The sequence below is a fragment of the Triturus cristatus genome, chromosome 7, assembly GCF_964204655.1.
Source record: "Triturus cristatus chromosome 7, aTriCri1.1, whole genome shotgun sequence".
NCBI lineage: Eukaryota > Metazoa > Chordata > Amphibia > Caudata > Salamandridae > Triturus > Triturus cristatus.
Window position 1 is genome coordinate 181,676,085 of NC_140590.1, and position 27,636 is coordinate 181,703,720.

Genomic DNA, 27,636 nt, shown 5'->3' on the forward strand with positions numbered 1-27,636 from the left:
TAGGCAGAACACTCAGTCACAAAGAGTAGGAAGGCTTATATTATAGGGCTCGCCATTCAGCATACCACATGGGGCTAACGGAGACTCTCACATAAGTAGATACCTACTGATACTATACCCCAGAGCGTCTTCATTCAATGGATCCCACTCAGGGGGCGACATGTTGGCAGGGCTGTGACCACGTAGGCACCCTGGTACACCTATTATGGGAGTGTGAATATATCCAACCTTATTGGAACCAGGTTTTAGATGAAGTGGATAAACACTTCGATACAGAAATCCCACGCTTCCCGGCATATGTCCTCTTGGGCCTCCCAAATCCCCTGACTTACCCGCTGCGATCCCGTAGAGGCCGCCTGATGGCAATTGCATTAGGCTCTGCAATACAAAACATTCTCACACACTGGCGCACTTCCCACATACCAACCTTCACAGGCTGGCTACATCACCTGTGGCATGTTCTCGGAATGGAGAAACTGACTTTGACATTAGCAGGGGAGGGGTCCAGGTATGTTGGGCTGTGGCAACCCTGTCTCTCTTAGCCTCTGAATTCCGGGAAGTCACCTGGCCCCGGTACCTGCGACTATTGCGCCTCTCCGATACACAGCATACTGAGAAGCGATTGGGGGAAAGTACAGTTTCAGACAGCCTAGTTAGTGGACACAGAACACGGGTGGGGGTGGTGAGGGAGGGTGGGGGGTGAGGGGGTTTAGGAGTATTTTTCTTCCTTTTATTTCTTTTCTTGTGAGGGTTTCCTGTTTTGTTACAAGCCCTGTGTTATGCTTTCGCTGACCTTGATTGGCCATATAAGCCATATGTTACGCAACACCAGTGGCGCAACAGCTAACTCTGCAGTGGTATATTCTTGTATGTTGAAATTTCAATAAAGAGATTTAAACCATAAAGTTCAGGGGTTTTAGGTCTGATACTTATACCCCCAAAATATCTTTGTTCTCTTTGTGTAAGGGTCTCTGAACCCAATCCAGACCAGTTCTGTCCTCTCTTGTGCAGCTTCCCCGCAGGAGGTGGAGACAGCATTGTGAAGGGCGATAGGCCCTATTTAGGTGCAAGGAAAATCTCCTCCCACCAAACTAAATGCAGACCGGGCCTATTCACGTGCTAGTGAGAAATCCTCCCCCTACTCTTAATGCAGCCCAGGTCTATTCAGCCCAGCCCTGCCTCATTCAGGAAAGGCAGGACACACATCAACACCCCCCGTGGCTGTCTGAGAGAATGCACCTCCCCACCCCCTGTCACCCCAAAACCAGACAGTCAATACACAAACAGGCAGAGGCACACAGAATGGATAAACAAGAAAATGACTACTTTCTAGAAGTGGTATTTTCAAACACATAATGCAAAACTCACCCTCACTAAAAGATGCATTTTAACATTCTGATCGTGAGAGCTGCAGCAACGCCCGCAATTGAGGACCGTCAATTTCTCCTGCATCCCTAGGAGGACTTCAGCCTCCACTAAAGGGCTGTGGCTATCAAACCTTCACTTACTTATTTCTAGACAACATAATATAGTTGTCCATCTTTGCAAATACACAGATTTATGATTTTCGAATATTTGTCTATATAGTACTTAACGTCACGTTGAATCTTGCACGCATCATTTTTGCTGAGCCTTGAAGAAGTCCCGTTGGGACGAAACGCGCCGCGTCGGCTATGAACTGTATGCTGCGCTTTTAAAAAAAGTTCAGAAAACTTGAACAAAAGAATAAAGAAAATTACATCATTAAGAAATTAAAGTCTGTTGTGAATCTTTTGGGAGACATTGTGTTATTGTTCATTTTCAGTTACTGATGTATACAATTGTCTGTTACATACAACCATAGCTGTGTGCTGAGTCATTCCTGCTTCTTGTATTTTTGGCTTTGCCAAATAGGGATGTAAGAAGGTCACGCCCCTGGCTCTCTGCACCGCACCATTGCAAGTATACCATAGAATACCAGATTGACTGGTGCAGGTTTCTAGTGCCCTGACCTTTTGTTTTTTTTGCTCTCATTTTAACATTCTGGGTTCAGGGAAACTAAACTTTATTTCCCTACCTTGTTCCCAGGGGAAGTTATGTTTATAAGATGTTATACCCAGGGAAAGTTATGTTTATAAGATGTTATAAACAAACTCCTCATTCAGTCCTACAGGACCAGGTACCCTTGCAATAGTGAACAAGCATTTACAATGCAATGGTCTCGGCATTGGTAAAGTTAGAGCTATTGGCATTGCTCATGACATTATTTTTGTTTATGTTTTTGTTTTTAAAACATTTTAAGAAACGGCATTGTTATTTACAATGTCAATAGCTTAATCACTCTCCAATGCGAGACCTATTGCATTTGCACCCACACACAGATTAAGCTATTGACATTGTAAATAACAATGCCGTTTCTTTACATGTTTTAAAAACATAAACAAAAATAATGTCATGAGCAATTCCAATAGCTCTAACTTTACCAATGCCGAGACCGTTGCATCAAGGGGAAATCTCTCAGCAGTGGGAGGACTTAAAAGGGCACGCCGGCTGGCAGAAGGAGAGATATTAACCACCACACGGGAAAACTAGACCAGGGCCGGCCTTTAGCATGAGCCAGCTGGGCCCAAGCCCAGGTCGCCAATCTTCTGAGGGGCGCAGAAGCTGTGTGCATTAAAGTGATGCCAACAGCGCCCTTCTCATCTTGTTTCAACCATGTCCCTGCCTGTTAGTTTCTGTCAGTTTAAAGTGGCTTTATCCTTCATTATTATATATCGGGCGATGTTATTAACACCACTTTTAGCTCCCTTCCTTGCCCTCCCTTCACCCTCTGACCCCGGCTGACACGTAAACAAAACCAAACATCTGCGTGGGACACCCAAGCTTTCAGGTGATTTAAGCGAGCTGGGGGAGGTCCCGGGATGTTTGTGTTCAGGGGCCAGTCCCTGCTCCTCAGGGTAATGACCTGTAAACGCAAAAGGGACCCCCTGCTAACTCATTTAATTCACCACACAAGTACGCCACGTTTCTCTCCTCTCACGCCCAGGGCGCTATCGTACCAAAGACCGGCTCTGAAACTAGTATTGGCAGCGTTCCTAAATCAATTTTTCGTTTTATCAAAGCTTGTTTTATCATGGTTTTTAAAACCTTTTTGTTAGGGACGCTGTTGTGCTATCAATATAATAAATGGTTCAAGCAAACATTTTTGGGTCTCTAAAAGCATACAATGGCATAGTAGTCCACAACCACCGAAAGAATAATTATTCTGCACACGTGCCCCTGGTGTTAGAGTATAATGCTCTCACAGTGAAATTAACCAATGACTTATGTGGGCAGAACAGTGGACGACAGTGTATGAAGAAAAATGTGAACAACATCACCAGAACAATGGATAAAAATGCTGGCTAAAAGCCTACATAGGTCTATAATGCATATAATTTTAGTAAAATCTAAAGGCCTGATGTAAAGGCAGCCCTGAAGAAATTTATGAACACACGCAAACACCACTCTGCCTTAGTCAAGTAAAAACTCGTTTGAAAACACTTCAGCAGGGGGCAATCCATCAACTCGGTTATTTTTCCATACTTTGAGGCTGGAATGATTCCGTGCATTTAGTGGCACACAATTGTTGACCCCCTGAGTAAACGAGGAATATTTGTATTTTTGTGGTGGCCCTTGGTGGGGAGCTCTGCTCGCATCACCGCAGCACAATGGGCGCCAGGGGCACGAAAAGGGGAGGGGCAGGCTGTGCAGCAAAGCCCTGAGCTACGGCTGAAGTCATGGTTGTGTTTTCTGTCACTTCCAGGTCACCCTGGTCCGCCTGTGGTCAGGGCATGTGCCAGGGATAGCTGCACGTCAGCTTTGACGCTTCTCACAAGCCAGAAGCGCAGAGTATTTTTGATGCAGTGCTCTTCTGGCCGAGCTGTTATTCTAACCACTGGAAGACCAATTGTTCCTACTGTGGGAAGCGGTGTCACACGCGGTCATGGCTGCCAGCGGCAGGAAAGCTGCGAAGCCGGGTGTTGATGGCGGAAACGCAACATTTGGAGACCTCGTTAGAGAGCAGTTCAGTTTGAGGGCAGAGTGAGCCGGGTACTCACCCCACCCCCTCCCCCCCTCTCCCCCACCTACGTTGGTGGTCCCGTCTCCAGTGGACACTAAACATCACATGTGGGGTACAAAGTATCGAAGAGCGAGTCAAAGATGCAAACATCAACACACGCAACTCACGTGCCGCGGGTCACACGCAACTCACAGTCCTTTCACTCCGACGTGCGCTCCAAGGGAACAGAAGACACACAGGCGCGAACTATCTTTAAATGAAGTGTGTGAAAGCCGTGGTGTGCAGCGCCTCCGTCTCACTGAATTCCTCAAATGGAGCGTGAAATGTAGTGGACATTCAGTGGAAAAGCCTCGGCCAAGGCCTACACCCTGGGCACATCACTGATCCTCATGTAAAGCGCTCGGATGCCTCCAGGTCTAGCCAGCACTATATAAATATTGCAAATAAATATAAATAACTACATGTCCAATCAGAACGAAAATGAAAGTAAAACGCGGGTGCGTGAACCGTCCCTTACGTTTTTCAACAGTATCTGGCCATGTAACCTAGTGTAGGGCGTAAGGAAACTTGAGGGGGCCCCCCTGCAAGGTACTTGGAGGGGCCCCTCTGGACTCATTCAGGAGCTCACCTACCAGAGTATTGTGCTGACGGGGGAGGGCTAGAGCTTGCCCCGCCCCCCCCGCACACCGCGAGGGCTGCGTGGGCCTGTGTTATGCCACCCGAGTGCTCTATTTCTTACTTTCGCTTTCACTCTCGGGAGCCCAGCTTTTCAGTCACTGACAGGGTGTTCTAAAACCTGCTGGTTTGATACAAACCGTCGTCACTGCACACACGAGATCAGCGGCGTCTGCCGAGGTAGTCCTGAAAGTTTCAGTACAATTCAAGTTACTATATCTGTAAATGAACTACAAGGAGCGCATATTTCGGGTGTTTCCGCTTTTGGGCCACAGGCTGTATTTCACTGCAATGTAAAATGTTGCCGTTCATAAGGATCACGGTGTGGAAGGCAAAGGGAGGGAGGAAGCGGAGGGAGTCTCGGACAGGAAGTGCAGCTTTGGACAATCCCGTAGCGGCTGCAGCCCGGGTTCTGCACTTTCAAACACCAGCCTCCCTACCCAAGGAAGTGAGGATCCGAAACAAGCCGCGCAACGGAGCCAAGACCAGTGCGAGTCCTAAAAAAAACGAGGGCACCGGAAGACACCACCGCCTTTCTCCGAGGCACAGCAGAAATGCCTCGGAGAAAGGGAGCGTCCTTTTCGGATTCGGGGGCGTGTTTTGCTGTTGTCTCCTCCCTGAGACTTTTCGCAAAAAACACGCCCCTCGATCCGAAAGGGACGGGGCATGATTGGAGTGACGGGACCTCTTCTCCAATGGCTGGCCAGCATTTACTAGGCCAGCCAATGGAGAACAGGGGAGAAGAGGGGCGGGTTCAAGCCCCTCTTCTCCCAAGTCATTATCTCTCGCGAGCGAGACTGCGCAAGCGCAGCCATCGCTAGCCGAGACCTAAAAACGAAATTGGTAGTAATTCATTATCAGGACATGCCACACACATCAGGGCATGTCCTACCTTTCACATACAGTGCACCCTGCCCACAGAGGTACCTTGGGCCTACATTAGGGGTGACTGACATGTAAGAAAAGGGAAGGTTAGGGCCTGGCAAGTGGGTGCACTTGCCAAGTCGACATGGCAGTTAACAACTGCGCGCAGACACTGCAGTGGCAGGTCTGAGTTACCGTTTCAGAACTATTCATGTGGGTGGCCCAATCAGTGCTACAGGCCCAATGGGGGTATTTTATTTACCAGCCCTGGCACACTCAGTGCACTTTACTAGGGAACCACCAGTAAATCAAATATGCCAAGCAGGGAGAACCAATCATAATAACAATTTACATAAGGAGCATATGAACTTTAGCACTGATTAGCAGTGGTAAAGTGCCCAGAGTCCTAAAACCAACAAACACAGGTCTAGAAAAAATAGGAGGAAGAAGCAAAATGTTTGGGGATAACCCTGCCACAAGGGCCAAGTCCAACACAACCCACTTACAGCCTAAAGCCAGGGTAGACCAATCCATACCTCGATGGGCTTCCCTACTTGGGGCCATAGAACATAGAACATGGCCCGCAACAGCAGGTGTCTATTCCCGTTCCACGACTTCCTGAACCGTGTTGGATCCCTCTATCCATACTCTCAGGGCCCACTAAGCTAACCCAAGGGGAACCCTTCTCCTCACCTGTGGACCCCATCTGTACAGCACCTAAACTTACTTTGCTCACAGATGTGTACCAACAGGCAGACACTACCTACATGGCCAGGACAGCAAGCCACAGTAGCCACTGACAACTGTCAGTGATGAGAGCCAGACCTCATGCCTTTCAGGCCTCTCTACCCTTTGTGGCATGAGAAAGTGAGGGGCAGTAGCCCCAGGTGTCTGGCACCTTTTGTCCACCCTCCCTCCTGCCAAATCAGCAATGGTATCCTGACACTGGCCCACCAGCCCAGGGTCTGTACCATGCGGCTGGACAGGAGACGGGAGTGAGATCTCCCATGCGCTGTTCCCCTCACGGGGGCTCCGCATTCCCCCACCGGGAGCAGTCCCCTTCGATTCCAGAATTGTCAGGGCACCTGTGGCAGGTGTTCTGCACAATTCTCCCACCAGTTCAGGGGTGCTATGCTGCAACTGGTACACCAGCCCAGGGTCTGTACCCTGCAGCTGGACACAGGACTTGAGTGGGCTCTCCCACACCAGGTCCTCCTCCCTGGGGCTCTGCACCATCCTACCTGGAGCGGTACCCCCAGAAGACAAACTGGTAGTGGCACTTTTAGAAGTCGCCCCTTCCACCAGGTCAGGGGGGACACCCTAAACCTGGTCCTCCAACCCAGGGTCTGCACCCTTAGGCTGAACTGTGCCTGGGAAACACACTCCTCATAAGTTGTGTGAGAGTCCGCCTGGCATAGGTCTCCAGGCTCCTCTCCATCTGACATAGCATGAAGACCCCCCCAGCCAGAAGTGGCCTCACTAGGGTCAGTCCTGGGGTGCTCTGACCTCAGAGCTGGCAACCCCTGACCCACTAGTCCTTCCACTGGGGACTTCGCCACCTCCTCACCCTTTTCTCTGGACTCATGCACCCTCCCCACTGGAGCGGCGGTGCCAGACACCAGAACTGGTGGCCGTGCTCTTCACCCCACCACGCCAACGTGATCGCGCCGGCTGCCATTTTTCTTGGCCTCCTTCTCAGCAGCCATAGCAATCCGATGCGTTTTTGTTCACATACAGTCGTGAACACAGAAGCTGCCCGACACCTCCAGTGAAGCACCCTTCACGGCGATATACATGCCCGCTGTATACCGCTACTACCGCTCTGCTCCTGCAATCGTCCGCATCACGAAAAGGTATTTTAAACATTTTTTTTTCTACGGCGATATATATGCCCGTTGTATACCGCTTTCCTTTGAACATTTCTTAAGTACTTTCCACGGCGATATACACACCTGTTGCATACTACATTGCTCCACGACTGCCCACACATGTGAAAGTGTTTCCTCCTCGCGTAAAATTGCTGCTCCACCCGAGGCGCTCCCTAACTTTACGTACCTCGGTTTTAACTTTTGCCCTTGACTTTAATTGCCAGACATGGCCTGCTGTTCTTCTCTGCCTGTTCTCGCTACTTTCTCTACATCATGGCTTCTGCTCACATATCAGTTGTCCCACCTCCCAATTTTCTAGCACAACCCGGTCCACCTAGATCCTCATGTCCGAAAATTATTTGGATGCCCTAGATGGACAAGACTTTTCTGCCAGGAGGTAGAAAGCTCTTCTTTTAAGCACATTAGGCAAGGAGGGACAACACATTTTTCACAACCTTCCCCAAGCAGGTCTGAGTTTCCGTGTCAGAACTACTCATGTGGGCGTCACAATCAGTGCTGCAGGCCCACTAGTAATATTTGATTTACCAGCCCTGGCACACTAGTAAATCAAATATGCCAATGAGGGAGAACCAATCATAACAACATTTTACACAAGGAGCATATGCACTTTAGCACTGATAATCAGTGGTAAAGTGCCCAGAGTCCTAGAACCAACAAACATGGGTCAGGAAAAAATAGGAGGAAGAAGCAAAAGGTTTGGGGATAACCCTGCAAAAAGGGCCAAGTCCAACATACGGGTAATGGACAAAGGGTATCATTGCAAACACTTGGAATTTACTGGAAAAAAACGTTATCAATGGGACATTACTTGGGAGACCATATACGACAAGGCCAATTCCACTTGACTTCACTGAAGCGGGACAAGATAGAAGCTCTTCACAATTAATGCTACATTCTAGACACATTTATGGGCTTTCTGGGTATACTATTTCATTTTTAGGGATTAGGATTGCATTTCTGTGGACTATACCAGTCCTTATTTTGCACACTACATCATTTCTTGGGCATACGAGAGCGTTTGAAGAGGTTCCTACCTTGAGTGGCGAGTGCATTACCTCCAACCAATGAGATGAATTGAGCAAGGAGAAGCCAGGGCAGGAACATCTGTGAAGCAACGAGAAACGTCACTGTTACAATGTCTACACAAACCATTATTCAATTTGTAAAGATACCATTATTTTCTGGTACCCTCGATAATTCATCAATATCACCTTTAAAAAGCTGTTCATTTCTTTTTCCAACGTCTAACTAAGTAATTACCAATTTACATGCTAAACATTCTGTGCATTGTTCTCCTTGGATATTTTGCAAAGTATAAAAACAGGCCCACCTTGTGCCGCAAACTCTTGTTTAGAGAAAATCAGTCAAAGTGAAACGGAGAGGAGCATTGTGCAGGAAGGAACATACTGACAAAACGTGTATTTAATAAGTAGAAAGAGGCAAGAAAGGCAGCTCCCCTGCACTGCTGTCCTCCAGCCGTCTCCCAGGATCCCTAGAGCCGCCACCTCGGCTCCAGAATGATGACGTCATAGAGACCAGCACTCCACTGCACGAGGACAGAAGCTGAGACAGGAAGAAACAGACGTCTATGCCACCAACACACTGAACATTATGGAATCTGGAGTACCTTTGGGGTTGAGGGTATGTATATATGTGCCACACCAATGCATGGAATGGTCTGTCAGAATTGAAAAGCAGTCCCATTAGCTCCTGCATAGGTGTACGATGCAGCAAGACTTTCGCTACTCCAATTAGGTTACTTAATAACAAGACCCTCTAAAGCACTCGTTCTGCGGTGTGCACTGCACAAATAGCATTGATAGCTGTCCTCAAAACGCCTTTGAAACATACGAATGTGTTCTGTGGTCTGTATGTTACATACAGATCTCTGCGTCAAGTGCATAAACTGAATGAGCTCTCGATCAGCAGCACAGCCGAGGGAAAGTCCAGGGAGGTTGTGGGCTGAGGATGCTTTGAAATAGGGAAACTTGACTTCCATTTTCAATATTGTTTAGTTTGCCCTCGTCCCTCCAGCTAAAGCCATATGTGAAGTAAAAAAAGTAAGCAAATGTAGAACCTGCATCTTGAATTATTTTTAAACTTGTGGTGACACTGCACGTAACAGCATGAGAAGCTATAATTATTGGAAGTGGAAGAGTGTTCCTTTCACATATCGCACAAGGATATCAGACTTCTATCAGTATGTGGGTGTCAGGCCCAGGAAAGAGGGCAGATTGCAGTTACATTCTCCGATGAAAGAGGGCAGCAGAGTGAACACAGTTTAGATAAAGGCCTTAAAACAGGGCATTGAGACATTGTATTTTGTGTGAGCAGTGTGTCTGACTCTACAATTTACTATCCACTAGTGCACTTGAGCGCCACAGAAGTTTCAATGAAATATCTCCTTGCACAGAATTAATCCATTTGCCCCCAATTTTTCCACAGATGAGAAGTAGGGTCTGGGAAAGTTGACGGTAATCACACACACAGTATGGTTATGTTCCCCAGCTTGATCTCTCACAGCGAAGGAATGTATTTTTAGGAAATTGAGAGACCTCCCATTCTGATGCCCAGGTAGCCTGGACTTGGACCAATCCCTCCATCATTTCAGAGGCACCATCTTGAAATTCTCAATATAGTCTGCCACCTCCACTTCTCTATATTACAATGCAACTAAGCTAGTGAATATTCAAGGGCATACACCGTGTTGGATCTGTGGAGATAACTGAGGGTAGGGACGGGACGGCAGTCCGAATGAAATAAGGACAGATAAGACCAAGAGATCCATTATTTGGGATACTGGAAAACAAACAGCTTGCTTGCTTCTGTACCTCTCTCTACTTCACAACCTCACGGTCGGTGCTATTAGGAGGGACTGCTCCTGAGAACACTGATAAAGCATTAATATAGTTAAACCACATTAGCAGATCACTTGTGGTCTGACTGCATCGCCTACCGATTAAGCAAGTTCGAAAAATACTCTCTGGAGAATTAGCCCATGTGTGTATTTAGACTACTTAACACAGCAGGTGGATAATTTTTCTACTTTTTAAAGCCCTTCGGAAGACGTCTTTGCAGAAGCTTTTCAGCAAATGGCATTCTGTTAATACAACTTTGTTTCCAACTCCAAAGGAATCTAGCATTTATATATGCAGTGATTGACACCTGAAACTTCCGGTTACACACTGATGGCAGATACATGTCTGTTACAGAAATAGCTATCTTACCAGAGATGCTATCCCAGCCGATCAACACCCGGATCTGTTTCTTCTCTGAGACCTTAGCCAAGGACTTACTCTGGCTGGTCCGATTTACACAGAACGCCAGGAATGGACACTAAAGTTATTCCTACATTTTTTTATTTGTTACAGAGTTTTATAGCGCGAACTTGACCTTTACATAGCACCAGTTGCATTACATGAGGACACATTCATTTGTGTTAGGCACAGGGAGATGAAGTGATTTGCCCAGAATCACAGGATGTTCAGCGTCAAACGCCGAGACTCGAACTCAGTTCCCCAGATTCAAGGTCAACCGCCCTAACTGTTAGGCCAACTCCTCTCCCCAATTTGTAACATTTATGTCATTTTTCGGCTTCCAAAAAAATTAAAGGAGTATTCTTGTCAACTTTGCAGCTTAGTGGAGCATTCAAATGAATAAATATTTGCACATTCGGAAATACAACACGTGGAAATTAACTAATAGGGAAGTTGAGGGCATACATAAATTTGCACTTGCTAACATTTTTTTCTTTCTTCCTCATGGGGGATCTTTCTCTGTGGATAAACCACTTCCCCTACACCCCCATAGCCCCCCCCCCCTCCCCCAATGTTAGGAGTTGTCTCCTCCTTTCCGCTATAAAAACAGAATTGCAGCTCTGCAATGTTGAATTTGATTTCTGAGAAACAAACATAAATCTCCACCCAATTTTAGAGTGTGAAAGTGGCAGGAAAGGTTTTGAGAATATGCACAAGCTGCTTTTGTAGATAGCCCCACCTTAAAACTCCCACAACACACTCTTGTGATAAGATTTATGCAGATATAAAATTAACTGAACTGTTCATTGAATCTGTTTTGGATAGCAAATCCATTGCTTACAACTAATAAAGTTGAATATTGATTTTCCAAATGGAGCAGTGAGAGTACCAAAATCCCAAATAGCTTTCTTCATCCGGCCATAGGTATTGTCTTGGCGAAGAGGGCAATTGTCCAGGGCACCCACCATCCAAGGTCCCCCTGGGCAAGTGAACTTTCTCTTTAATTGAACTCTGCCAATTCTATCCATGTCTATTTCTACACCTCTCCGCTTACCTCTACCTGTGAGTTTGTCTCTTAATACCCAGTTTCATTCTAAGGTAATTTGGGGTTCCGGGAAAGACATAATTAATCTGTTTTTGAGTGACCCCGTTTTTGAAAGTTTTACATAGTACTGCTGACGTCATGCATGCCTTCAATTATCAGGAAATGTGTAACAAAATTCAGAGTTGGTACTATTCGGGGACCCACAAAGTATGTCGTGCATGGGGTCCCCAAAATCCTTAAGATGACACTTTAAGTGTATGGTACACCTGACATCTGGTCCAAGGCTAGAGAGCTGTTTAAGGTGCCTCTCCCTAAATCCCCATATCCGTCTCTTTCACTCACCCCCACACTTCACACACACAACCCTCTCTATCTATACCTTCAACGCACTTACCACTAATGCAACCTGTCGTCCAATAGCTGAACCGTCTTCAATTAAAAGCTAAATCTTCTGTTTATCAAATAAACGCCTCCTTCTTTCCTCCTCAACTATGGTCTGTTTTCTTTTTTGTTGGAGCATTTATTTCTGTGCTATAACAAGGAACATTTGCATCATGGTGGGAGAATAACAATTATTCCACCCACGAGGCCAAACATCTCTTGATTTCTGTGTGTGCCTAAAAAAAAGCTCACATACCGCCAGCTATGTGAGGGCCTGTGCAGCTTTTCAATGTTGTATTTTGATTTCTGAGGAACAAACATGTGATCTTGCTAACTCCTACACAGAAGCAGCACACACTGACTGCATTCTCTGCTCTTAAAATCTGGTAAGTGTGTAAGTGGGTTAATGTAGCTGACGCAGTCATTCATGCGCAAAGTCCAATTTGCGGATATAAATGTTTTGACCACCTCAGCTTTGCAGTGATTTTTTTTTTGGGTAAATATTTTTATTTGCATTTAAACACTCAAAAAGCAGTACAATCAACAACTATCCCTTGCCTGGGCATGTCAATATACAACTCCCATCACATAAACGTCCCATTTATGAGTCCGTAATATATGGTGTAAAGCGTTGCCCCCCCAGCAACCTTGCAGGATAATCCTTAGAAGCCCGCCACCCGGCGTCCACCCATAGGCATACCATATACTCGCAGAACGCGGAGTCCCCATGCAGGAGGTACCCCCGTGTAATTGGAGCAACCAAACAAGATTCAAACAACTACCCCATGCTACAACCCTCCCCCCGACCACCCCCCCCACCGGCATGACTGCTTGACAGGATACATGGCAAGACACTCAACTCTTGGACTCTCTCAGCTTTGCAGTGATCCTAATACAAATATACATTTATCACCATTAAGTCCATCTTGTATAGCTCCAGGCTGACCCATGGGTTAGGTGTTCAACAAGCACTGGCAACCCCAATCGGTTTCGCCTAGGTGAGATATATTTATTAGCTTTGTCAATGTTTTTTAGACATGTTTCACTGCAGAACGGGCTTTGGTGCAGAATACCTGATAGTAAAAAATAGCAGTATGAGGTAGCCAGTGCAAGCACAACATATTTTATATGAGCACCTTTGGACCATCTTTGACAGATTTGAGGAAGGGACTCAAGACCTGGCTCTTCGACTGAGACCCAAAGCCCGGCGCCTGGATAACCTCACGGGTGTTAAGCAGCGCTACAAGAATTGATTAATTGATTGAGCGGAGTTTAATAGCACTGTAGAATGGGGTTTAAAGCGTTAGGCACACGAAGTGCAGTTACTAATTGACGACTGAAGTCGTTTACAACAGAAATTATGCATATGTGTGCTTGTCCAAGTGTGCTTGTGAGCGTAAGTGTGCCGCACATGGATAGCAATGGACGGACAGGTGAATGGACAATGGACTGGTTATACTTTTTATATTTTTAGAATTGAACACTTTATAATCTGAGACACAAATCTGGTGCAGTGCTTTCTAAAAAAAAAACATTGAACAAGGCATGTATATTGCCCACCCATGTCTTTACGAAATGTAAAATGTTTATTTGCAGCGCGTGAGGTTCAGATTCAGTGGGTACTTGTATTATGAAGACAAAGGCCCTAAGTGTCATTAAAAGGATTCTGCTGTTGTTACTAAATGTAACTATTAGGTGTGAGGGGACTCGTGCAATTAAAAGGACGTTGTAAGACCTGGCACATTGGCGTGGGTCTCCCTTCCATTTTTAGCTGTTGCCTCATGTATTTTTTGCTGGTGTTAGTTGCTCAGGGCACTGTGCCACTGCTGTCCAGTGCCACAGTGTAAGTGCTCCCTATTGTAAATTGATGTATAATTTGTGATTCCATGATTGGTTGGTTTGGTTTACTTGTCAGACCCTAGTACAGTGCACCAGGAGTGCCCGGGGCTTGTAATCCAAATACTGCTGGTGGGCTTGCAGCACTGGTTGTGCCACCCACAGAGGCAGCCTGTAAACATGTGTCTAAGGTCTGCCATTGCAGAGCCTGCGTGCAGTCTGGTACTGTCATGCTGACTTTGCAAGTGCAACCTCTTGCCAGTCCCTAAACCTTCCATTTTCTTCATATCAGACACCCCTATGGTAGGCCCAAGGGCAGGGTGCATTGTAAGGATAAGGTAGGACATGCCCTAGTATGTGTGGCATGTTCTAATAGTGAATAACTGCCATTTTCATTTTTCGCTATTACAAGGCTACCTGTTCTCCATAGGCCAGACTGGGCAGTTTGGTTATTACATCTTATAATGTTAACTGACTCAGAGAACATGGTAGAAATTCGAATTTAGTATGCCTGAACTCAGGATGATAAAATACATCTTTTAGTGAAGTTGGTTTTAACATTCTGTGTTTGAAAATGCCACTTTTAGAAGGTAGGCATTTTCTTGTCTAGCCGTTCAAACCTGCCTCTGCTAGGCTGTGTGTATTGCTTTGTCTGGAGTTTGAGTGACAGGGCTGGGGAATTCCAGGAGACAGGGTGAGGTGTCCCAGTGGTGAATAGAGAGATCTGCATCCAGATGGGTGGGAGGAGTTGCACCTTGGACCTGAATAGGGCTGTTCCTGCCTTCCACGAAGCTGGCTCCACCTCCTGGGGAGCGGCTGATGTCTCTGCCCTGCACAGTGAATGAAGAGAAGGAATCTTGTCAACAAAGTGCTCCAGGGCTGTACTTGCCTTCAGCAATGCTGGCTCCACCTACTGTGGGGCGTCTAATGTTTCTGCCCTGCACTGTGAAAGGAAAGGAGAAGTCTGGTAAACAGAGTGCTCAGGAACTGGTTTGGACTAAACAAAGGCCCCTCTGCCTTCAGAGGACAAAGGATTTCTGGGTATAAATATTGGGACCCTGATCCCAAGAACTTCGATCACTTTGGGAAAACAAGAAGAACCTCTGCTGAGGGAGGAACCAGAAGAAGCTGAGGAGGAAACTATCCCTGATCCTGGGGGACTGGCCTGCAGTGGTTGCCTTACTGCCAAAAAGAGGAGAAAGAAACTTTGTGTGTACTTTTGCTCAACTTGTGAAGGATCTCCAAGCGCTTGGAATAGAGCTTGCCTCCTGCAGAAGTCTCTGGAACAACATACTTTACCCCCTAGCTCCCCAGAGTCCTTTGGAAGTACCTGCTGCTGTTGTTGGGCCTTCTGAGGGACTGCGTGTCGCAAGGAGCTGGAAGCGCGACTCAAGGAGAAGTGTGCCGCTGTCGGAGCTGTTGTCGCATCTCGTAAAGTGTGTCGCCACTGCAGCATCGCATCGAGCGGAAGCGTCTCGCATCATCAAGGAAGTGTCTCACAACGCCGAAGAAGCGTGTCGCCATCGCAGCCATCGTAGCTGACGCATTGCACCGCATCAAGAGAAGAGTCTTGCATCGAGGAAGAAGCGTGTCGCCATCGCAGCCATCGTAGTTGTCGCATTGCACCGTATCAAGAAAAGCGCCTCGCATCCATGGAGAAGCGTGCCGCCGTCGGAGCTGCTGTCGTCGCATCGTGTAAAGGGGTGTCGCCGCTGCAACATCGCATCGAGCGGAAGCATCTCGCAAACGTAGGAGAAGAGTGTTGCTGCCAAGGCCGCTGTCGTCGCCTCGCGTAAAGTGTGTCGCCGCTGCAGCTGAAGCATCGAGTCGAGTCTTCTCACAACATCGGAGAAGCGTGCTGCATCTGGAAGATCTTCATCGCATCAACATCACTGCAACACTTTCGTTGCCCTGCGTGTCGCATCTAAAAGGTACACTGACTTAAAGTGTCGCATTTAAGAACTAAAGAGAACTAAGCTAAATTCTACCATCTAAAGTAACAGTATTGTGTGTTTTTGTCGTTTAATGGTCTTGTGGTAAATCTATATAAAGACTACTTATTTTTTATATAAAACCTGTGTGGTGTCCATCTGTAGTGTTGTCACTTGGTTACTGTATGTGTTCACAAATGCTTTACACACTGCCTCTGAGATAAGCCTGTCTGCTTGTGCCAAGCTACCAAGGGGGTGAGCTGGGGTTATTTTAAGAGTGTTCCCCCTTACCCTGACTAGAGGAGAGGGTCCCTATTTGTCACAAGTGCATACCTGTGCCATCTAGAGACCCCCAAGTCTAACAGGCGTGTTTCCTGCATGTCGTGTACATATATCTCTTTAGTACATGTTAATTGGTTGCGCAAACTTTCAGCATCCTACCTATCTACAGCGAGTCAAAATATCCACAGAAGCTCAGACAGGGTGTTTCTTTTCTTCTTTCTTTCTTTTTGTACAAACAGAAGCATTGCAGAGCCGGTAAACAGGCACATTAGTTCTCTTCTGCCCAAACAAATAAATGATTTTTATGTTTTATTGGCACTGGTTGCAGTTTTTCTGCCACCGTTATGAAAGGGCAGCTTCACCTTCTGCGCTGCACAGTGGAAACGAAATGGCAGGTCCCGGTGCACCAGTGAGGCGAGCAACGCACATTAGGCTCCCAAACCCGGCTTTTAGTCTCTCCTATTCCCTCCTTCACCACCACCCGTCGTGTGACTCTACAGCTTCACGGATGAAGCCCGGGCCGAGTAGTGCTCAGAAAGTATATTCCAGAATAAACATTTATTTTCTTCAAATCAGACTCGTTCAGCTTCACGTGCTGCTGCAAAGTGTCCTGGGGGGAGGGGGAAAGGGGATGCTTAACTCTGATAGTCTACCTGACAGAAGCCTTGTGTGTCTCCTGCCCTGCAAGTTTGCTGGCCGAACATATAAAAGACCAATTTGGCAGATCAGTATGGCGCTAGACTGCCCCTTAAAGCTTTCCGCCACAGTAACAAGCTGAGTACCAGACCAGCTGTTGTGGTGTTTTACCTCTTGGTCCTTCTTATTATCTCTGTGAGTGGCAGTTTGGGATTGGAAAAGCTCGAGCTGAAGGGAGATGAAGGGTGCCCTGCTCCAAATCCGAGACATATACTAATTTCAAAGACTCAAGCCAAAGGCGTACCGACTGTGACCCGCTTGTGAAAGTCAGCTGGTGCCTACTCCGCCTTCAACTACACTTTGCCAAATTCAAAGTGTAGTCCTGTGGGTCAACACCAGAGGCGTCGTGAACACCCCCCCCCCCCCCCCCCGCTTTAGCAGCTACAGCAGGCGGGTGGAGATCTTTATGGGCCTCTTCTGTCTGCAGCTTGGCAGACAAACACTCATAAATAATGTGAAGAAGTGGGTGGGTAAGTGAAAGGATGGATGGATGGATAGGTGGGTGAGTGAAAGGGTAGATGGATGGAAGAATGAGTGAAAGGATGGAGGTAAGGATGGGTAAGTAAATGGATGAATGAAAAGGAGGGTGGATGGATGGCTGGATGAAAGGGTGGATGATGGATTAGTGAAAAAGTGGATGTGTGATGAGAGGATGGATGGATGGATGAGTGACTGAAAGTATGGATGGCTGAGTGAAAGGATGAATGGATGGGTGGGGTGAAAGGGTGGCTAGATGGACGGAGTGAAAGGGTGAATGGATGGACAGAGTGAAAGGGTGGATTGATGGATGAGCAAAAATATGGATGGATGAGTGAAAGGTTGATGCTGGGGCTTCGTGAACCCCCAACTTTAGCAAGTACGAGGTACAGGGAATGGAGTTCTTGATGGGCCTCTTCTGTGTGCAACTTGGCACACTAAGGTAAGTGAGAGTAAGGATGAATGTATGGATGTCTGAGTGAAAGGATGGATAGATGTGTGAAAGGATGGATGAGTAGCTGGGTGGATGGATGAGTGAAAGTATGGATGTAAGGATAGAGGAGTGAAATAATGAATGGATGAGTGAAAGGGAGGGTGGATGACTGACAGAATAAATGGATGTGTGAAAGTTAGTGTGGGTGGATGAAAGGGTGGATAAATGAATGAGTGAAAGCTTGGATGGATGAGAGAAAGGATGGATGCCATGAGAGAAAGGGAGTATCGATGGAGTGTAAGTGTGGATATATAAAGTGAAAGGGTGGGTGGATGAATGAGCGAAAGGATGGATGGATGAGTGAATGGTTAGACAGATGCGAGAAAGGATTGATGAGTGAAAGAATGGATGGATGGGTGAAAGGGAGATGGATGGATAAAAGGGTGGCTGGATGGATGAGTGAAAGCATGGATGGATGAGTGAAAGGGAGAGTGGATGATGGATGAAAGGGTGGATGGATAAGTGAAAGAATTGATGGATTAGTGAAAGGGAGGGTGAATAGATGGACGGATGAAAAGAAACATGTATGGATGAATGAGTGAAAGGATGGGTATAAGGATGGATTGAAAGAATGGATGGATGAGTGAAAGGGAGGGTGGATGGATGAAAGGGTGGATGAATGGAGGCGTGTAAGGGTGGATGGATGATGACTGAAAGGATGGATGGTCGAATGAGTGAAAGGAAGGATGGCTGAGGGAAAAAATGGATAGATGATGGGATGAGAGGATGAACGGATGGATGGAGTGAAGGGTGGATGGATAAGTGAAAGGATGGATCGATGAGTGAAAGGACGAATGATGAGACAGGATTGATGAGTGAAAGAATGGATGGGTGAGTGAAAGGGAGGGTGGATGGATGGATGAGAGGGAGCATGGATGAGTGAAAGAATGGATGGATGAGTGAAAGGGAAGGTGAGTGCATAAAAGGATATGTGAAAGCGTGTATGGATGGGTGAGTCAAAGAATGGACGGATGTGTGAATGGGTAAATAGATGGATGGATGAGTGAATACAAGGGTGGAAGGGTGGATGGATGAGAGAAAGGTTGAATGGCTGAGTGAATGGGTAGATGAATGAATGAGTGAAAGGGAAGATGGATGGTGTGAAAGGATGGATCAGCAAAAGATTGGATGGAAGAATGACTGAAATGATGGATGGATAAGTGAAAGGGTGGATGAAGAGATGGACGACTGAAAGGATGGAAAGCTAGATGGATGGATAGGTTTGATGGATAGGTTTGGAGATGTATGGATAGGTTTGTAAATGGATGGATGGTCGGAATGGTGAATGACTGAATAATGGATGAAAGAGTGAATGGATGACAGAATGCACAGGTGAAATGGTGGATATCAGCAGGTGGATGGAAGGATGAATGGACAGATGCTTGGATGGAAGAGACAAGATACCTCTTCTGAAGAGGGTTGTGATGACTTGCTACGTTTGCTTGGTGCCATAAGAGCTTTGTTTCGAAGTGAAGGGCGGGGGATATTCTAAATTTCTGGATGTCCCTTGGTTAACACACCTATTGCTGAAACACAGTCCAGGTGACTCCCCTTTTTTCAATATCCACCTGAAGAGTGGATTTTAAAGCTCAAGCTTGGTTCCCAGAAAAGAGTTAAAATTTTACATGCTTTTCTTTGCCTTTCGCTTTTCTGCCCAGGCCCATTCTTTCCTTCCAATGTGCCACAGTGCATTTTAACGTCTATTCTTTTGCCCATAGGCCACCACATGGGCTTCAGCACTGTTATTCCTCACATCTATTAATGTAGTCAGCCTTTTCACATGTTCCTGCATCCTCTCCTGCTCCCTGTTTTCGTTTTTCATCGCCTGCTAATTACCCCCTTACATTGCACCTTTGTCACTTTTTCTTCACCACTGTTTCCTTTCATCGACATATTTTTCCCTACTCTTTAAAAAATTCCATACTACAAATGTAGACCAAAAGAAAACAATGACAATTTAGAAATGTTTACTGACAATTCCAGACTCGTCATAAAGGCAATAAATGTATCCAGTAGAAGCTGTAACCCAACAGCAGTTTGGCCCATGAGAACCGCATCGTCAGCATATAGCGATACCGAAAGCAGTCTCAAACCCACCCTCAGACAATCTGCCTGAACAGAGAGAAGTGCATGCTCAAGGCCATTGATGTAGAGGTTGAACAGGAAAGGTGCAAGAATGCACCCCTGATGAACACCCCTCCTTGTGGGGAAAGGCAGAGTGCAGTCACTTCTTTGAAGGAACCGCACTGATGCCGACGTACCAGAGTGCAGGTAAGCTAAAAAGGCCACGATATTCCCTTAGCCTTATTTTACAGTTTTATACTGTACTGTATTGATGTGGCTTTGATCTGTTTTATGGGACTTGTTCCTGAATAAACAATTTTTTTAAAAAAAGATAAATATTTGCAAGTGTAGGAAAGTAGGATCTGCTTTCATGGTCACCCCCACTTTTTGCTGGTGTTATGTTTTACTGACTAGTCTGATTCAGATGCTGCTAATCAGGACCCCAGTCTCTGTGTTTCCTCCTAAAATTGGACATGGTAGGTACTTAGGTACACCCCAGATTGGCTACGGGTGAACCCTTGTAAGTGCCTAGTATATGGTACTAAGGTACTCTGGGCATAGGTACACCAGGGGTCCCCCATGGGTTGAATGAAGCATGTATTATGCCACCTATGAGAGACCACTCAAATTGTGACTACAGGCCTGCCATTGCAGCCTGTGTAAGCTGGTGCTAGCCCTTCTTACAACAGATTTAAGCTATCTTATATCTGAGGTCACTGCACTTAAAACCTATAAGTCACCTCAAGGCAGGACTTTCAATCCTTAAGGCAGGGTGCTTGGTTATAAGTCTGATGGTGCCCCTACATGAGCAGGACACACCTACAATCCACGGAGTCCATTCACAAGGGTTGTAAGTGCATCAGCTATATGGATATATAGAGCGGCCATTCGACATTACGTAATGGCTAACTCTAAACTTGCTGTAACAAACTCTGCCGTGTTTGGTATCAAACATGTTGCAATCATACCCCAACACCGGAAAGTAGGATTCCATGCACTGTAAAGCTCCTTCGGGAGGCCCTCAGTGCTCCTGGTAACAGTCTTCTAGACCCGGATGGCAAACTATGGGTGCTGCCGACCTGAGACACGATTCTGCCCTCCTGCTGTTGAGCCAAGCTCGAGCAGGGGAAGGCAGGACAATAGAATTCCTGTCACAGGGAGGTGTGACCACCTTCCAGACAGGGCTTAGTGTATTAGGACAGGGTGGGGGGCGCTTTCCAGCACCACTAGACTACTTTGAATGGCATATTTCATGCCCTCCTTGCATACTTCAGTTGAAACCAGTCCATTGAGCCATCCAAGACTCTCGAAGAAATCTCCCTTGAAGTGAAAGAGTCACTTCCCTGCATCTGCAGGCACCGCAGCGAAGCTGACCGTTCTGCTGTTCTTGAGCTCCTACGCACTCGAAAGGTTCGGCAACACAGGTGGTGGTTCTACAACTCCCTCGAGGCCTGCAATGTCTTCATAGCAAGTTTGAAGCCCGTATCCCTCGTCGGAACGGCTGGAGAAGTACCCCTGTGCACCGCATCGACTTGCCGTTGCCAAAGTTTGTTGACTCTCTGCATCAGAGATCTTCGAATTCCAAGATGCTCCAGCCTCAAGCGTCTTCTGCAACCAAGTTCTTTGCCTGTACCGCATCCTCTGCACCATGGGCCTTCATCATTTGGTGAGCTGCTCGAGGTCCTCCTGCGACTCCTATGCCTTTGACCCGTGGGTCCACTTGAGGGTCTTCTTTGGCTGCAGTGGGCTCCCCTGCTTGCTCGGGGCCTGCTCTGACTTACCTGCTCGGGTGAGCCACTTGAACCTTGCTGGTCTATACACTGCACCCTTTTCGACTACTACATAGGTTGCCGCTGCCACGGTGTGTTGGTGCCCCTGCTGGAAACTGACCCACTGGCTCCTGACATCCAACGTTGGACAGCACGTGAATGGCTCCTGGTGTTTCACCGTATCACCTGGTCCGCACTGCTGCAACTTCAAGGGCAACGTCAACTCCTCTGCATTCTCGACATTGGTGGGCATTCGTCTGCCATGCCTCCTGGTCACTCCTGAGTGGCAAATACTCTGTCCCCTCAGTTGCAGGTACCTCTCACCTTGAATCCACCTTTGGGTTCCACCGGACCCCTTTGCTTTTTGCAAACTGCATCTTCACTGAAGTCATCTATTGTGGTCCACAGCGGTTTCCGAAGTAACTGCACACCTATGCACCCGGCTTCCCTGGTGTAGGTATCCTGGTTCCTGGGGTATCCACGGGTGGGGTGACTCTCCAATCTTCCAAGGGGTTTCTTCAGGGTCTGCTGGTAAGGGTCCTTCTTCTTTAAAACTGCAACTGTGACTTACCCATTGACTTGTATTGAGCACACAGTCGTGTTCCCACTCTGCACTCAGCATCCATGGGATTCCTCTGTATTTACCGTGCGTGGTTCCTTCAGGCCCGACTTTTCTACATCTTATGGGTCTAGTCCCGACTTAAGTCATGTTTGCATTCCAATATTTTAGTACATGGTTTGGTCTTCCCCCGGAGACCACTGTGTATGTGTGCTACTTACGTGTTCTATTATCAAAGTATTGTGTGTGTTGTGGTTGTATCTCCGGGTAGGAGATATTGTAATGTGTTAGTGAGTGTTTATAATAAATCCACATTTTTATAACTGCACTGTGTGGTTCTTTTTCACTTAATCTACACCATAAGATTAAGTACTGATAAACAAGCTGCTTTATACTTCTTCTGCACTGAGCCTGAAGGCTAATCTCCATGGCTACCACTTAGAGAGCGTTCTAAGGTTGTCTAAGACCACTAAAATCACCATATGGGTTATCTGGATTAGTGCAGGGGGCTACGCTTACATAAGTGAACACCATATACTAAACCAGCCTCCTACATCAGTGGCAGTGGTGGGATTCAAGCCTGCATTGTTTTACCAGCTAATCTAGGTGTGGATTAATTGAAAAACCACCACGAGCATTAGACACATAATATTTTATAGACTAAGTAAGTTCTACTGAACTTTTAGATTGGATGTTAAGGGTCAAGCACAACCCTTTCTCCAATCTTAGGAAGTTTCGTTTCCATTAAGGTAGGTAGGTGTAACACCACACGACAACTAGTGACCATCTCTTTAGTTGGGGATCTCAGTGTTCCCCCGTCTGCTAAGTACAGTGGTCTGAAGTTCCAGGAACTAGGGACCCTGTGTAGCCTTAGAAGGGAAAGGCAGGTAAAAACCCTAATACAAAGCTTCTCTTAGAACTACTTCACCAGGATGACAAGAATCCTGAAAGGGTAGAGAAACAAGAAAATGTGGGTACCAGGTGTTCCCCCTAGTGACCTCAATTCAGAGTATAGCCAAGAGGAGTCTGGAGACTCTACACTGGCAAACTCTGATCCCCCAGGGAATAGTGCAGATGGCACAGAGGGTGTCCCATTTATTCATACTGGGAGGGATCAGAGTAGGCAGCAAAGGAGGTCTAGGTCCCCCGCTGCAGAGGCCAATGCTTCAGATAATTCTATAGGGACCACCACATCTAGCAAGAGGGAGGACTCCTTGGAAAGGGAGTACCATCTGATCAAACTTGAAAGAGTTAGACTCAGGCAAGATCAGTTGGCCCTGGACATGGAGACCCTGGAAGTACAGAAAGCTAGGAAGATACTGGAGTTACAGTCCCATGGTGGCAGCAATAGTGTACCTAGAATCAGGGAAACATCCATTGACACTATGAACCTGAGCAGGAGGGGGATGATATCCATAAATGGATCACTGCCTTGGAGAGGGCCTGTAAAGTTCAGAAGGTCCCTCAGGGGCAGTGGGCAGCTATCCTGTGGATCTCCTTTGCTAACAAAGGTAGAGACAAGCTCCTCACTGTTAAAGAAGAGGACACTGACAATTATTCAGTCCTAAAGAGAACACTCATAGATGGGTTTGGCTTAACCATTGAGCAATACAGGATTAAGTTCAGAGGCACACAGAAGGCACACACCCAGGACTGGGTAGATTTCATTGACAGTGCTATTAAGGATCTGGAAGGCTGCCCTCATGGAAGCAAGGTACAGGACTATGAGAGATTGTACAAATTATTGATGAGGGAGTACATCCTTAATAACTGTCAGAACCAACTACTGCACCAGTACCTGGTGGACTCTGTTCTGACCTCTCCCCAAGAATTGAGAAAGAAAACTGACAAATGGGTCCGCACCAGGGTTAAGCAGAACAACCATGGTGGTGGAGGTGACCAAAAGAAGCAAGGTTCTTATAAACCCCAGGACAAGGGTGAGAAGAAGGGCAAAGGCAAAAGGGAGCCTTCTCTAGGTCCCCAACAACCTGCATCTGGGGATGAGCCCCAAAACTCCAAGAAGGGTAAAAAGAAACCTTTGTGTTATTTATGTAAATAAAGACTGATTGGACAAGAGATGCTGATTGGCCAAAGGCCAAGGAACCTACTATCACTGCCCCTAAGGCAACTGTTCCCCCTAGCACCAGTACAAGTGGTAGTACAGCAACTAAGGGATTAGTAGGGTTAACTTTGGGTTCTGAGGTGGCTTCTGGCCTAGTCAGAACTCCAACTCAGGCTGTCCTAGTCTGTGATGGTGGCATACATCTTGCCACCTTACGCATTTACTTGGGGAAGTACAGAAAACCACCTTTGATCAACAGTTAGGAAGCTATGGCTTTCAGGGACACAGGGGCCAGTGTCACAATGGGGCAGAGAAACTTGTATCCCCTGAACAGATCATACTTAGGCAGATGTACCAAGTAACCAACCCTAGCAAAGTCAGGACTGATCATTCCTTGGCAGTTGTGAATCTCAGCTGAGAAGGGGTAACTGGCCCTATAAGTGTTTTGGTATCTCCGGATCTACCTGTATATTGTCTGCTGCAAAATGATCTAGAAACTTCAGCCTGATCTGAAGTAGAGTTCAGGACTCATGCAGAGATGATGGGCATCTTTGCCAGTGTCTTTACTGTTACTAGGGCTCTGGCCAAACAGCTCAGGATCCACTGAGGGAGCAGTGGATCCTAAAAGAATGGACCAGATTGCTTCTAGAGGAGGCTCAGGAAGGAATTATCCTCCTCCCAAACATCCAGTGAGGACCAGTTTCCTGAGGGGGATGATCTCAGTCCCTGTGAAGGAACGCTCCCACAGGAACCTGCACCTGAATAGGCAGAGTTCTTCGGGGCAGGAGGCCCTTCCAGAGCAGACTTGTGTTTGGAGCAGCAATCCTGCCCCTCAGAACAGCTCAGACTACTAGCTGCTGCTGAGGAAGCAGGGAATGTTAGTGGGTCCCATAGGATCTATTAGGAAGATGGGCTCCTGTTTTCTGAGAGTAGACACCCCCAGGCTGGTGCCACCAGGAGGTTGGTGATACCCCAGAAGTTCAGAGTTTTATTTCCCTCCCTGGTACATGATATTTCCCTTGCAGGACATCTTTGGCAAAGTAAGACTTAGGACAGGATTGTCCCTCATTTTCACTGGCCCCATATGTCAGAAGACACCAAGGAGTTGTGTCGCTCCTGTGTCACTTGCCAGGCCAGTTGTAAGTCAGGTGACACTACAAAATGCCCCCTTAATCCCACTCCCAGTCGCAGGGGTTTCCTTTGAAAGGGTAGGGATTGACATTGTTGGCCCCTTAAACCTCCAACTGCATCTGGACACAGGTACATACTAGTGGTGGTGGTGGACCATGCCTCTAGGTATCCAGAATCTATTCCTCTTAGAACTACTACAGCTCTTGTAATGGTCAGGGCCCTCCTGGGAACCTTTTCCAGAGTGGGCTTTCCTAAGAAGGTCTTATCAGACAGGTACCAACTTCATGTCTAGTTATATCACTGCAATGTTGAAAGAGTGTGGAGTAAAATATAAGTTTATCACACCCTACTATCCACAGAGCAAAGGGCTTGTTAAAAGGTTCAACAAGACCCTGAAGGGTATGATCATGGGACTCACAGAAAACCTCAGACGAAAATTAGATGTCTTACTACCCTGCCTTCTCTTTGCCTACAGAGAGGTTTCATAGAAGGGGGTGGGATACAGCCCATTTAAACCTTTGTTTGGATATCCAATTAGGGGTCAATTGTGTCTAGTTAAAGAGGGCTGGGAGCAACCTCGTAAAGTATGTACTTGGCCTGCGTTCACGTATGGCTGAGTATATGAAGATGGCAAGTAAAAACCTTGAGCCCATCTAGGAGCTTCAGAAAGCTTGGCATGACCAAAAGGCTGTCCTGACTGTTTACCAGCTAGGACAGAAAGGGTGAGTGGTGGAGCCTGTCGCCCCAGCAGCTCTCCAAGACAGATGGAGTGGCCCCCACATAATCCTTGAAAAGAAAGGTGAGGTCACCTAGGTACTCCCAGAAGTCCCTACAGTGTACTTCATGTGAATCACCTGAAGCCTTTTGTGGACAGGCCTGACATGAGCTTCCTCATGGCCACTGATGAGGGACAGGAGGAAGAGAGTTATCCTCTCCCTGAAGTCCTCTCTCAGAACCCTGTTGATGGTTCAGCTGAAGAAGCAACCTTGGCAGGCAGCATCACTGACCAGCAGCAAGCTGACTGCAGGAAAGTCCTCAATCAGTAGCAACACATGTTCTCTAAGACACCCAGTGAAACCACCTGGTGTACCCATGAAGTGGACACAGGTGACAGTCTGCCTGTACAGAACAACATTTACAGACAGCCTGACCATGTCCGAGACTGCATCAGGACAGAGGTCCAAAAGATGCTTGAAGTGGGGGTCACTGAGTCTTCAGCTAGCCCTTGGGCTCGTCCAGTAACCCTTGTGCCAAAACCTCACACGAAGGGTGGAAACAGAGAGATGAGGTTTTGTGTGGACTACAGAGGCCTCAAAGCAATCACTAGGACTGATGCATATCCTATTCCTTGGGCAGATGAGCTCATAGATACTGTGGCCTCAGCCAAATTTCTGAGTACACTTGACCTGACTGACCTGACCTGAATCCCCAAGTAGGCATTATCAATTTATTGTGAAGCCCTTTGGTCTGAAAAAATGCACCTGCCAAATTTAAGAGGCTGGTAAACAAAGTCTTAACAGGTCTGGAAGCCTATAGTCCAGCATATCTAGATGATATTGCTGTCTTTAGCTCCACCTGGGAGGATCACCTGGGCCACCTCAGAAATGTTCTGGAGACAATGCAAAAGCCAGGCCTCACTATCAAGGCCACCAAGTGCCAGAATGGGCAGAGCAAGGTTGTATACTTGGGTCACCTGGTAGGTGGAGGCTAAGTTTAGTCATTGGAGAGCAAAATCCAGACCACCATAGACTACCCAGACTCAGGTCAGAGCTTTCTTGGGCCTGACTGGGTACTAAAGGAGGTTTGCAAAGGGATATGGGTCCATTGTGACTCCACTTAATTATCTCACCTCCAAGACAACACCTAAGAAGGTTCAGTGGACAGTTAGCTGTCAAAAGGCTTTTGATGACCTAAAGCAGGCCATGTGCACTTCTCCCATCCTGCAAAGTCCTGGTTACTCCAAAAACTTAATTGTCCAGACAGATGCATCTGAGATAGGGGTAGGAGCTGTTTAGTCTAAAATAAATGCAGAGGGCCAGGACCAACCAGTAGCTTTTATAAGCAGAAGGTTGACTCCAGGGAGAAACGTTGGTCAGCTATAGAGAGAGAGGCTTTACTGTGGTCTGAGCCTTGAAGAAGTTGAGGTCATATCTGTTTGGTACTACCTTACTTGTTCTGAATGA

General features: G+C 46.9%; 1 protein-coding gene across 1 annotated transcript in view; it reads right to left on the bottom strand.

Annotated features, from left to right (window-relative positions):
* The window catches only part of LOC146809171 (uncharacterized), a 259,133-nt gene that overhangs the window by 223,359 nt on the left and 8,138 nt on the right, over positions 1 to 27,636 (bottom strand). The window contains exon 2 of the mRNA XM_085615961.1: positions 8,505 to 8,574. Coding sequence (XP_085472087.1) covers positions 8,505 to 8,574 — 70 coding nt within the window. The remainder of the gene's footprint in view (positions 1 to 8,504; positions 8,575 to 27,636) is intronic.